Consider the following 13,713-nt stretch of genomic DNA (forward strand, 5'->3'; position numbering starts at 1 on the left):
ATACGTGGGGAACAGTACAAGTAATCCGAGTGATAAAGAAGTGAATTCTATAGTGAAGCAATCGTTATAAAGGGTTTGTAAACAGTACGATGGGTAGTGTAATAAACTTTATCCACAGACCATTAGCCGTGAAGCGTTACAATATGGTTAACATTGATTGTTCATGTGGTATGTGGAGACGTCAATATTATGTTCTATAAAAAATATGTAGTTTATTAAAGTAGGCTGAAAAACAAAAGCATATATATGATGCAAACATTATATTTAATAAATAGAATAATTTCTAGATTTTTAATATATCAATAATAATATTGATACTTACAGCATAAACAGAGGGCAATTAGATATCTCAAAATTAATTGGACCGTTACGAAATAATAATGAACTTCGAAAATCAGTATATTATTGAATGTCTTTTTTTTTAGGATATATCAATAACTTTTCGTTTTCATCTTAAAATTTATGACAAGCACTAGATAAATAAGAATGAGATGGTGTTTTTTTATAGTATGAAACTATAGAGTAAAAGTAAAAAAAAGAAGGAAAATAATCGATGTTATTTTTATGTACAAGTTTCGAGTTTGGTGCGGTCCTTCAATGAGCCTTTTTCCTGAGAATAGTGCAGCGAACGTGTCACCAGAGGCAGCACTAGTAGTAGGGACAAACATAAAATATTTACATGCAAAGCAATTGTATTTACGTGATATTATTTTATTATTTAAAAATATAAATCTGATATAAAAAAATTTTTTTGAACTTGTATAATGCCAACAAAGCATTGCAGTTTTGCGAATTGTAAGTCGGGTAATCGATATCCAGAAGAGAATGTGTTTTTTATACCATTTATGAAGCCTCATGTTGATGAGGTTAGATGTAATAAATGGATACATGCTTCGAGGAGGGTGGATTTAACAGTACAAAAAATTAATAAATATTCATATGTGTGCTCTAAACATTTTATTGGGGGGAAAGGTGCTACTGAAGAAAATCCAGATCCTGTTTCTGCAACAATTAGTAAAGTAAGTAATAATAAATTTTTTTTTAAGTAATGTTTGTGATTGGAGTAAAATAAAATTTTTTTAATGAAATATGAATGATTTAATTTGATAAAAAATACTATTTATTAGCAATACACATACTGATTTAGTAATTTCTTACTGAATGGAACATGGAGAAGCCTAAAAATTTTAGTCAACAAGGAAATACGTATTCAAGTTACAAATCTAATAACACAGTAAAGTTTTTGATTGGAATCATACCTACTGGAGGGTGTTGCTTTCTTTCAGACGGTTTTGAAGGGCGCATAACTGATAGAAGTATAACTGAAAATAGTGGATTTTTTGAATATCTCGAGAAAGGTGACTTAATATTAGCAGATCGTGGTTTTAACATAGAAGATTTATGTAATAAATATAAATGCACCGTATTAATGCCACCGTTTTTAAAATCGAGAAAAAAGTTTACAAAAAATGAAGTTAAGAGGGCAAGAGAGATTGCTTCGGCTCGAATACACGTGGAACGATTTATTGGGCGAATGAAACAGTTTAGAATAATGCAAAGAATTATACCTAAAACTTTATTGCCTATTGTATCACAAATTGTTTTTGTGATTGCAATGTTAGTAAATTTTCAGGAGCCACTTGTTACATAAATATTTCAATAAAATTCATTAAAATAACCATAACACTATAATTATTTTGTTTTGTCTGATTAGTTCAGTAAGTACAGCATCATCAGTCATAAGTTTTAAAATATTTTTAAACAAAAAATAAGCATAAAACATTTATGGTAACAACATACACATATAACATCCTATTATTAAAAATCTTAAAAACATTAACTGTTGTTTTTATTACACTTATATGTCCATCACAAATAGAGGTAAGTTTCGTGGTAGTCTCATCTCAAAAAATTCCATAGCTAAGATATTATGGACTTTGCATAGTTTAGTTGTTAGGGCATTTATAAAAGTTTCATCTCGAGATATTCTCTCAACCTTCAAAAATAACTCCTTCTCTTCCATTATTTATACAGTCGTTGACCCTATTGTATACCAATAAAAGATTACTAAAATATTAAATACTAACTAACTGATAAGTTTATCACTATCATCTGCATATGTGTGCGAAATTATTTTTAAAATTAATTAAATGAATAAAAAATGAATAATAAATTTTTCATTGTTGATTACCATTGATTACAATAGCATATAACCTCTATTTTTTATTAAATTATATTCATTTATTATATTTAATTAAATTTATTTCATTACCGTAAATATTTGATACATATTTCACTCGGAAATAAATCTGAAAATCATAATAATTTTCAATTTCTTTTATTACAGTTTGAATCTACCGCTACTATTTTACTAGAGTCTGTATACTAACCTGTCTATTAATTCATTTTTTTTTCCACTTATTTTTAAATTACGACAAGCAAGCCAGCGTTTTAATGTTACAACATTGTTATCTTTTACGGTTGCAAATTTTAATTTTGCTCCAGGAACATCGTCCTCTGTTAAAAACATTTTTTTTTTCAAGTACACTTTACTGTGTGTTTATATGGGGATTTGACAGTGTTTGTCCCTACTGAACTACTAGCGCTGCTAGTGAGTAATTTTTCGTACTTCAGGAAAAAGGCTCATTCAACTTCAACCAAGAAAAGTAACAGGAAATAAAGTTCTTTGATGTTTTGAAAAAATTTCTTATCAAGCAAAGAAATAATCGATTAAATAAAAATTGTTAAGCTGAAAATTCTAATAGTTGGAAAATAAATTTCTACATTCATATTTTTATTGTATTAAAAATGGAAAATTTGAAAGACATTTACAGATTGATGGAAAAAATAGAAGGTGAATCAAAGAGGAATCAGAGCAATAGAAGATCGAGTGGATATTTAAAAATGTTTACATTTGAATATAATTTAAAAAAAAGTATAAAACCAAAGATTAATTCTTTATATTTGTTTTATTCTTCCTATTATTTCCTTATTCTTTCTATTTTCACATTTTTTATACTATCTATAATTGATGTAATTAACTAAAAAGAAGAGTTGAGATGACTCAATTTTGATTTTTTAAATTTTAGAATTATAAATTCTAATATTGAAATGAATTTGACAAATTAGATATGATCACCAGGTGAGGAACTGTATTATATTGAGGATAAGGTAGTGATGAACGAGTATGGGAGGTCTAAGCAATGCTGAATTTGAATATAATCAAGCATTTGGAAGAAATGAAACATACCAGGGTGGTTCTAATATAAACCGAAATTTTGTTATTTATGTTATGAGATTTTTACAGTTTTTCTAGATAGTCTCCGTAACAGACTACATTCTTTTGCAAACACTCCGGAAGCTTTCGGATGCCTTTTTCATAAAAATCTTTCAGCTTGTCACGTAACCATTCGCGCACGTAAGATTCTACCTCCGCATTGCTTTCCAATCGCAGTGCGCCAAGTGCCTCTTTCAATAGATAAAAGTCGCATAGCGACAAATGGGGACTATGATAGGGGTGTTCTAGTGTTTCCCAACCCAATTTCTGGCGATGCGAGCAAGGCGTATGTTTTCCGCTCAAAATTCTGAAGTCTTGTTACCTATCTGGCTGAAATTTAGTGGTAACCGAGCAGTTTATGAATTATTTGCACAATATTACCTACGCTGATGCCAAATAAAATAAGATTTTGTACGGCGCTGACGTTCTCATCGTAACACTTTTTCTGGGGCGTCGCGCATGTGACATGTTTGTCACCACTACTCAGCCTTTTCTGATAACGGAACAGTATTCCTACACTTGAGTCTTAGAGAGGCACTCATCCTCGAATTACTCGGATAAACTTCGGTAAATTGGAACGGATTTTACATTACCTTCGACCAAAAAATGAATAATGTTGCCCAACAGACACTGGTAGATCCTTCCCGCTCATGGCTATAAGTTTTCAAGCGTTTATTCAAAAATTCCCGTTTATATTTGAACCACCTCCTTATTTCAGATTTTTAAATAAAATATAAAATACGATAATTATGGAAGAGAAATGTAGAAGATTTGAAAGATTAGAAAACGTTTAAAAAATAAAGTTAATGCAAGGAGATAAGAAATAAAAATTTTAAAGAAAAAGAGATACAGAAAATTAAAAATGATCATGGATACCAACAATAACCGCAGTAGCATTGGCGTGGCCGGATCATTTATAGTATGCATTTCTTCTCCGAGAAACTAGATAGCGTAATTCATGACTATTACAGTGCTTTCTGTGATATCGACGAATATTGATCTGTTCGTTTGCAGAATTTTTTGTTTTCTACTTGGTAGAATGCTGCTGAAACTGTTTTGATGTTAAAAACGGCTTCCAAAGCTAACGCTACGGGGGAAACTTTTGCACAGTTTAAACATGGCGACATGTCGATTGATAACAAACCTCGTTGTGAACGCGCATCAATTCTCCGATGCGACACCAATGTTAAAAATTCGAAATTTTATGCTTATGGCGCGATTTCATGAAGGCAATTAGCAACCGACGACCAGCAACCACAACCAAAAATGGTAGTGGGGGGGAGGTTTCTGTAGTTGAATTACTCCATCTGCGGCGACGAATCGCCAGGTTTGTCGCAGGTTGCTGGCTGGTGGGAGAGAAGAACTGGTAAAAGAGCCAATAATATATGAATCTCATGAGAATAATGAGAATATAGATTATAATAATATTTCAGATACAGTTCAAAACAGCACAGGACAAACAAAGGATGAAAATTATACATAAAAAATTTATATACTTATTCTATATTACAATACTTCATTAAAAGAGAGTGCGTATCTATAAAACGCAATATATAATAAATCTTACATAACTTGATTGTTAAAGTGTTTAATTTAAATATATTCATTCTGCCAAATGAGAGCTGGAAGAACTGCTTCTTTTCATAACTTCTCTTATTACTCATTGTTAAAATAAATTCAGCAGCTGCGGCTATTTTTCTGTTTCTATCAGCACATAAGTGATTCATAACCTGTACACATTGAAACTGATAGTTTCTTAATTGCTGCACTTGAACTTGATTCACAAGATTTTCATACCATCTACGGTATTCTGGGGTCCGATGCAAATACATTTTTCCCACTATACATTAATCACATTTATTTGAAATAGAGCTTACTTTAACATAACAGCACTGCTCTTGTATGTCAACAGTTTCAAACGCACTTACAGGCTTTCATCACTTTTGGTTGCGGTTGCTGATTACCTTCATGAAATTGCGCCCTTGGGGACTAACGAATGACAATTAGTTAACGATAAGTGAATATTAGGTCATCTTGAAGCTCTGCTCAAAAAATTTTGTTAGAAGATTGGTGAATAAAAAGAATTATTCCTCGGCTCTGACTGGCAATCGGAAAGAAAATCGTATTGATAAGTGTCGTGCTATGAAAGAACAGCTTGAAACTGATCCATATTTTCTGTCAAAAGACATCATTTGTCATGGACATGGTGCTATGGTTATTAATCAATTCAATGAAAGACACAATCGTCATATCGTTCAAAAAAGTACAAACAATGATTTGAATAGTGGAACCACAAAAGGCGTTAAAAATGAATTGTATATAATTATTGGAAGTAAGAATGACTAGGGAAACTAAGAGAGATATATTGAGGGGAAAAAATAACATGAGAATTAAAATATGTAAAGATATAGATAAAAATAGTATCAGCATCAAAGAAATGATAAATAACAAGCATTATCAGGATATGATAAATATAATAACAAGTAAATATTATTAGAGGAAAAAAGAAAGTCATTTAATGAGAATATATATTGAGTTGAAAATGAAATATAAAGGAGATTAAAGATCAACTAATCTAAATGACATCACATGAACAAACTAGAATTTGACAATGGCAGATATGAATGAGGAAAAACAATAATATGGGAATATTTCTGGGCTCAAACTCATCTTCACCCTCTATCTTCCTCCATAATCTTACTCATGTACAATGTGCTAGTCAGAGTAAATTCACGGCATTAGATATGGTAAGCACTAATAAGTATTCACTACCAAAATATTCGAGCAACAGGAGTTTTTATACTAAATTACCAAATATATACTTACGGTATCTATACTAAATTTCATAATTTTATTCATATATGTTGGCGTCTCTGAGATTAAAGTTTGATAGCACCAAAACTGAGTCACTGCGTTGATTAGAATCGTCCAAAAAGAAAGGTTAGTCAATATTTTCTTAAACGGCAACTTGACCTAAAAATTACAATTATCATTTATCTCTCTCCAATTTTAGTCTCGTATTTCTTCTCCCAGTATTGTTTGCACATCAAAATACAAATATGGAAATAGAAATATTAAATGGGAACACAGATGCAAACGCAAAAATGTTTTGATTTTCTCGTTTAAGGTAAACAGAATTATATTCAATACAATAGTTTACGGGCGTTTATTCATTAATGCTCATATTTATCATACCTGCTCTTTTTTTTCTACGTTCTTTAAAATGTAGTTCTTCTCTTCTTTGGATATCGTCGGGTGTTTATCTGGACTATCCGCTCCAAAGAAATAATAAATGACTATCCATAAAAAACCTGCTCCACCATATACATAAAAAGAAAATGGCCATCCATACCAGGTGGATGAAATGTATCCTACTATGGGCATGGTAACAATTGAACCAAACGGGGCACCTTAAAAATATTTAATTGATAACGGTTTTTGTTCACTCTGATTGCTCCACTGTTTATTGTGTGGCCTATTTCTTAGTTGCACGAGTATAATCTGGTTGTAAAGAAGGGAGCACCTGATACAGGGAAATATCTGCAAAATGCAAAATGCATTGAAAAAAAAATTGTACCTTATAACCTCATGCACCTGAAACCCACCGTCTTTTCCCGATGAATATATCTAATTATCACACTTTTCATTTCCTGCCAATGTATTCACTTGACCGCTCTTTTTAACATTGTACTGAAAATTTTCTCATAATTCCGAATTTCTCAGCTTTTTACTACTTTCCATGCAATCCGTATCCCGCGTATTAGTATTGGCAGTTGTGAAAATAAATTGCTAGGACTTATTTCGATTTCGAAAAAAAATAAACTTATTTTCGAGTACAAACATGGCTGGATAATATATTAAATGGTCTTTTCTAGGGCTATAAATTAACTAGAACCAGTAAAATAATCTCTTGAAACTATTATTTCGTAAATACCAAAAAGCAGGGAGGCATATTTTTTAAGTAAGCACCGTTTTGCGATTCCGCCGCCGCAACCCCAAGGTCGGCGTTCTGCACATGCGCGCTGGTTACCTAGATCTCTTGTCTACGCACTGACGCCATTACAGTCTGATTCTTCATTGTGTACGTTGTTTACTAAGTGTTTAAGATGCCTCCGACAATCGTGAGTCTCGCCGATTATGAAGTACGGGTTGTTATACGATTTCTTAGTGCTAAAGGCGTAAAACCGATCGAAGGAAAGTTTAAGCAAACAATTTCTACCCGGATGTGTACATATGCACAGTTTTTTGAGACAGAAAAGAAGTATTGCTAGTGGAGTTTCGGCCTCGTAATGAGACAATCAATGCAGCATCTTATTGTGAGACATTGAACCATCTGCATCGTGCAATCCAGAACAAAAGACGTGGCAAGTTGAGTAAGGGTATCGTTTTGCTGCATGACAATGCCCATCCACATGTGGCTAATCGGACCAAAGATCTCATCAATTTTTTTTAATGGGAAACTCTAGATCATCCTCCCTATAGTCCTGATCTGGCGCCCAGCGACTACCATTTGTTCCTGCACTTGAAGAAACACCTGGGCAGTCAGAGTATTCAAGACGCGAAGTCAAAACAGTGATTAACAAGTCAGGAGGCAGAATTTTATGAGGAGGGTATTCAAAAACTGGTGCCACGTTATGACAAGTGCCTCACTATTCACGGAAATTATGTAGAAAAGTAGATTAAGCTACAGGCTTTCATGTAAAAATTATTACATGATAAGAGAGCTGAAGATTTCCAATATATGATTTATAAATGTAAAATTGATTAAATATACTCTGATTACAAACTATATCTGCTATCTGCCCTCTCCCTTTCACTGCCTGCAAATATAAATATCCATGCTATTGCCAATAGTTTCAAATTTTCCAATAAAACTCTGAAGACCATATAAATTAATTCATCTAATGAAACATTTTTCACCTCAATTATTGAATGCCGATAGAATAAAGTATTCAATAATTGGCACCAGCACTTGAATTATCACGTAACGTTGGCTAGACCAAGTGTAAGAATGTACTTGTACCAAATTTATATACTTTATATACTTCGATAAATGTAAGTTTATCCTTCTAGGTCTAAGGAAGTTGTAACACCCCCATATGGTAAGACCATATGTCTGGGATAACGCCAGAAAGCCTTAAATGTTTGAGATATTTATCAAATTTTCTTAGTCGTTGGAAAGTTAGTTACTCATTAAAAGGCCCCTGTATACAAAAATAGTTTCCGAAACTCTTGATTCCCGATGTTTCTAGAGAAAACCAGATGTTCGAAATGAGTATATAAGCAATAAGTCGCTTGTCGCTCACAAAACTGGTGCTTATAAAAATCTTTGTTAAAGCTTTAGACATAGGAGGTAATGAGTTTTTGATTTGACACTGAAATTCCCATGTATAAGTGAAGCTAATCTAAAACCTCAAGTAGCAAAGCTTAAAAAAATCAAAAGTTTGAAACTACACTTTCAAGAATAAGGAAAAAAACATAAAATGCAATCAGAAATGTATGTAACCTGCTAAAAAAAGTCGGCCAACTACATAAATGCAGTTGAAGAATTTCTCTCATAATAAGGCATTGAGTTGTAATATGTCACATAACACTCCCATTTAGAATTATTTCCCGAGAATTTGGATGCAGTTTCAGACAAGCACGATGACAGTTTCCATCAGCAAATTCATCAGATGGAAAAGCGCTAAGAAGAATAATAATAAAAGGACTTCAAATATTCTAGCGAACCACTATTGAAACCTTAAACGTGATACCGCTTCTGGCAAATACAAGCGAGAAAACGAAACGATTGTATTAATATTTTTTTGATACAATAAGAAGTATATTTTGTATAAAATTGCTAATCTATTTTTTTAAGTTACCACTAGATTGCTTATGAATTGGAATTCAGTATAATTCAGTACAAGACAATAGACGCAAAAGAAAGATTTGAACGGAGACAAAAAAATTTCGAAATACAGATCAGTGATAATTTAATAATACTTCAGATAGTCAATATTGGAACTTTTCTGTTGATAAAAATCAAAGTTTCTTATCACTGAACCAATTAAGATTATCACACATTAATAGATGCATTTATTCCCTACTTTTTTCGTTTTCAATATACACTAAATTATTAAACTATTTATTTTATGATCTGTATAATTTTCCTTAAATCACAAAACACAAGTGGAGCACATGGATTATTGTAAATTTGCTTTCAATAGCTTATTATATATAAATCTATTAAAGGGAATCTTGAAATATTAGCACGTGAAAATAGATTAATATCTTATACACTCATTAAGGACTGATAACAATAAATGATCTCAAAAATTCGTATATTTGATCTATTCATTCTTGACCGACTATAAAAAGTACCAAAGAGCTCCTACCTCAAAACATATATACCAGGGCGAGTGTCAAAGATGTGTTTATAATACTTATTCATATGACAGAAACTATTTAATCATTCAACTATTATTTGTGAGTTGGTTATTTGTCAAAAACTGAAATTTTATCATTGCTGTTTGATACTGTAGAGGTTGAATTGCAAATACAGAAAGAGCATATCACAATTAAATTACAGAAACTAAACAAAAAAACTCCGCCTAGGGTGGTTGATGGGTGGATTGAGTAGCCCATTGACTATCACTGCCGGTCCCAAGCCCGGATAAAGGAGGAGGGTTAAGGGGTGAGGCCAGCAACCTGCCCCTCGTAAAAAGAAAAAACGCTCACAGAACTGTCACATTAGCCTCGGAAACTGGACGGAGCATTGACGACGACACGGCACGAAAACGGAAAAAACGAGTATGGAAAGAAAACATAGTAAGACTCGGAAGTTGGAACATTACATCATGGAGCAACAAAGACTATGAGGTGGTCTTAGAAATAGAGAAAAACAAAATAGATTTCTGCGCACTTTCAGAGACCAAGAAGAAAGGCAATGGCAGTCAAAGGTACCAAAACTACATACTGTTTTATAGTGGAGTCGACAAGAACTTGCGAGCACGGGGAGGAGTAGGGTTACTAGTGAATAAAAAATTTGAAAAAGATATTAAGGAAGTACAGTATATAAGTCATAGCATCATACAGATAACAGTAGAGCTGGCCAACGAAAGAACACACCTACTAAGTATATATGCACCGGATGTAAGCAAACCGAAAGAAGAAAGGGAAGCTTTTTTTGATGCCTTGCAAGCTACGTTAGACAAAATACCCAGTAAAGACAAAGTGTTTATTATGGGCGACTTTAACTCAAGAATTGGAAACACAGTTATCCCAGGAATCATGCATAGTTTCAACGAAGAAGCAGTGAATGATAACGGAGATATATTGATAGATGTATGCGCCCTCAACGAATTACGTATCAACAACACATATTTTGATCATAAGGAACAACAAAAGTACACCATCGCTAACACGAGAGGCCAAAAATCAACTATTGACTACATAATTACAAACAGGAAAGTCCATCCCTCCCAGATACTTGACGTACGGGTATTAACATCGGCAAATATCGGCACACAACACGGTTTAGTATTGTGTAAATACCGCGTATCCCACATAATAAAGAAAAGAAAAACACCCAACTACGTATCGAAATTTAATATAGAGTCGCTTAAGGATAAAAGCATTAAATACCTCTATCAAAACAGACTCCGCGAAAAAATTGTCCAAAACCCTATAAAAGAAACCGACAACGTAGAAACCGCCTGGGAGAAACTAAAGAATAACATAAAGAACAGCGCAAAGGAATCCCTAGGAGAAAGAACAATAGACACGAATAGAACACACAATAAACCCTGTTTCACTCTAGTAATTAGGGAACTGGCAAATGAAGAAAAGAAAGCGTACATAAAATACATTACCAATAGAACACAGGAAGAATACGAAGTCTATAAAAGAGTGAGAAATAGAAGAACCAACACAATAAAAGAACTGAAAAAAACATACTGGGAAAATTTCTCAGTGGAAATGGAACATGATTTGTACGGAGGCCAGAAAAAAATATGGAACAAGATACGAAAAAGGAAGAAACCAATTAACGAGGAGGTAGTGATAAATGTTATAAATCAGGAAACATGGGCAGCACATTTTGAGATCCTATATGATAACAACGGAAGCAGGGACGAAGAAAAAGTCGCAAACCCGCCATCCCCAAACGAACAGGAAGAAACCATCACATTAGAAGAAGTACAAACAACCATAAAGAAACTAAAGAATAGAAAATCACCAGGTACAGACAATATCCCAAATGAACTACTGAAGAACGGGGGCCCAGAAATCGAAAAAGAATTAATAAAACTGTACAATAAAATAGAAAGAACTGGAGTAATACCCGAAGAATGGAGAACTAATATAACTATACCTATATACAAGAAAGGTTTGAAATCAGATCCGAAGAATTACAGAGGCATAACGCTACTTAGTAGTGTGTTAAAGTTATTTACCAAGATACTTGCAAATAAGATAACTGCTGAGGTAGGCATCTCAGAAAAGCAACAAGGCTTCCGCCCAAACAGATCCACTATAGACGCAATATTTATATTACGCCAGTTGATAGAGATATGTATAGAATACAATAAACCCTTGTACACATGTTTCGTAGATCTAAAGCAAGCATTCGATAGAGTAAAACTCAACGATGTAATCCTCCGACTAAACCAAAAAGGCGTCAAGAAGCATTATACAAATCTAGTAAGGCAACTTAACATCAACACCAAAACAAGAATAAAAACAGACTGTGGGCTAACAAGAGAACTCAAAGTCTCATCCGGCATAAGACAGGGAGATAGCCTCAGTCCATGCCTTTTCAATGTAATAATGGACCAAATAATTGAGAGCGTAAACGAAGTTAATGCAGGATTCGAAATGAATAACCTTCGCCTGAGAATCCTTTGCTACGCAGATGACGCTATATTTATAGCTGAAAATGAAGACGATCTACAACGCCTCATTCATAAATTTAACCTGACGGCACAGAGACTTAACATGCAAATCTCATGCGAGAAAACACAAAGCATGGTAATATCCAAAGACCCAATAAGATGCAAGTTGGTAGTAAATGAGCGCATTATAGAGCAAGTAATGAATTTCAACTACTTGGGCGTAGAAACAACGAGCAGCAGAAACATAACGGACGAGGTAGATAAGCAAATCAAGAAAGCAACTAGAATATCGGGATATTTACGGGACATTATATGGAGAAATAAATATATGAGCATAGAAAGTAAGACGCGAATCTACAACACCTGTATCAGACCCATACTAACCTATGCCGCAGAAACAAAGGCAGACACAACACAAACAAAGAGAAAAATGAGAACAGCAGAGATGAAGATATTACGAACAATAAAGGGTACCACACTCCACGATAGAATACCCAACACAGATACCTTAAGAGAACTGGGAGTACAAGATGTCGTTAGATGGGTAAGAGCAAGACGCCGACAATGGAGAGACCATGTAGAACGAATGGCTCCAGAACGGATTGCCAAATGGGCCAAAACACAGAAACCAGACACAAGACGCCCAATCAGTAGGCCCCCAAAACGCTGGTATGATAGCTGGACATCGGCGTCACAAGAGGGCAGATGACAGACCTGACAGGACCTCGTCCTACTACAAGAAGAAGAAGAAGAAGAAGAAGAAGGAAAAACTAAGCAGAACTATCCTATTTATTATAGAATACGGACACGTATACCATATAACCTCCAAAGACATGGATGATTGAAAGCGATGATTGAAATAGTTACTCACATTACAAAGAGTTTCTAGAGAAAAAATTCGAAATTCATTTCGTATTCTCCATTCATTCTTCATTTTTGATATGACCCCAGAAAAATGAGTAAATTCTATTGAATTTTGGTGACCTTGAAAGCTACTATGCTGGACCGTTCCTTCTATCTTACAGGAAATAGTTCATTCAATTTACCATTGATTAAGTAATTAGCGTGAGTAGGCGCAACCACATTCTTTGACGTGTACGAAGAGGGTCTTTTTCCAATGAAAGAAGTAATTGGTTTATTAGAAAATCTAAATACATAGCAGCATTTAAATTTTCTTCAAAAAATATGCTCCTAATACATATTCACCAAGAATACCTCCCGAAATATTCAACGACTATCTAGTTAGAGTCACTATGTAATATGGATAGATGAATAATAGTGAAAGTGTTTCCTGTTAACACAATCATTGTTATTTAACGTAGCTCCATCTCCAAATAGAACACAGTCGAAAAAGTATTCTGTTAATTAATTTTTCGTAAAGCTCACCTACAAAATGCAATTTTTTTTTCAAAAACAAATCATTTAATTCCTGTTGTAAGTAAATGTGGTAAAGGTGCATTCGCTTTTGTCAAGGATTCTTTGCATACCGTAGTAGCTCAGCTCTTGTGTCCTAGAAAGACTCTTTACAATTTTGTGTGGATTTTCTGTAACTCCAAGCAAAAC

At 33.6% G+C, this 13,713-nt stretch overlaps 1 protein-coding gene across 1 annotated transcript in view; it reads right to left on the reverse strand.

Annotated features, from left to right (window-relative positions):
- LOC130444707 (uncharacterized) overlaps window positions 1–13,713 on the reverse strand; it is a 56,133-nt gene that overhangs the window by 32,160 nt on the left and 10,260 nt on the right. Inside the window, exons 4-5 of the mRNA XM_056779982.1 lie at window positions 6,473–6,687; window positions 6,104–6,250 (exon numbers count right to left, since the gene is read on the reverse strand). Coding sequence (XP_056635960.1) covers window positions 6,104–6,250; window positions 6,473–6,687 — 362 coding nt within the window. The remainder of the gene's footprint in view (window positions 1–6,103; window positions 6,251–6,472; window positions 6,688–13,713) is intronic.

This window comes from Diorhabda sublineata, chromosome 5, assembly GCF_026230105.1.
Source record: "Diorhabda sublineata isolate icDioSubl1.1 chromosome 5, icDioSubl1.1, whole genome shotgun sequence".
NCBI classification, from domain to species: Eukaryota; Metazoa; Arthropoda; class Insecta; order Coleoptera; family Chrysomelidae; genus Diorhabda; species Diorhabda sublineata.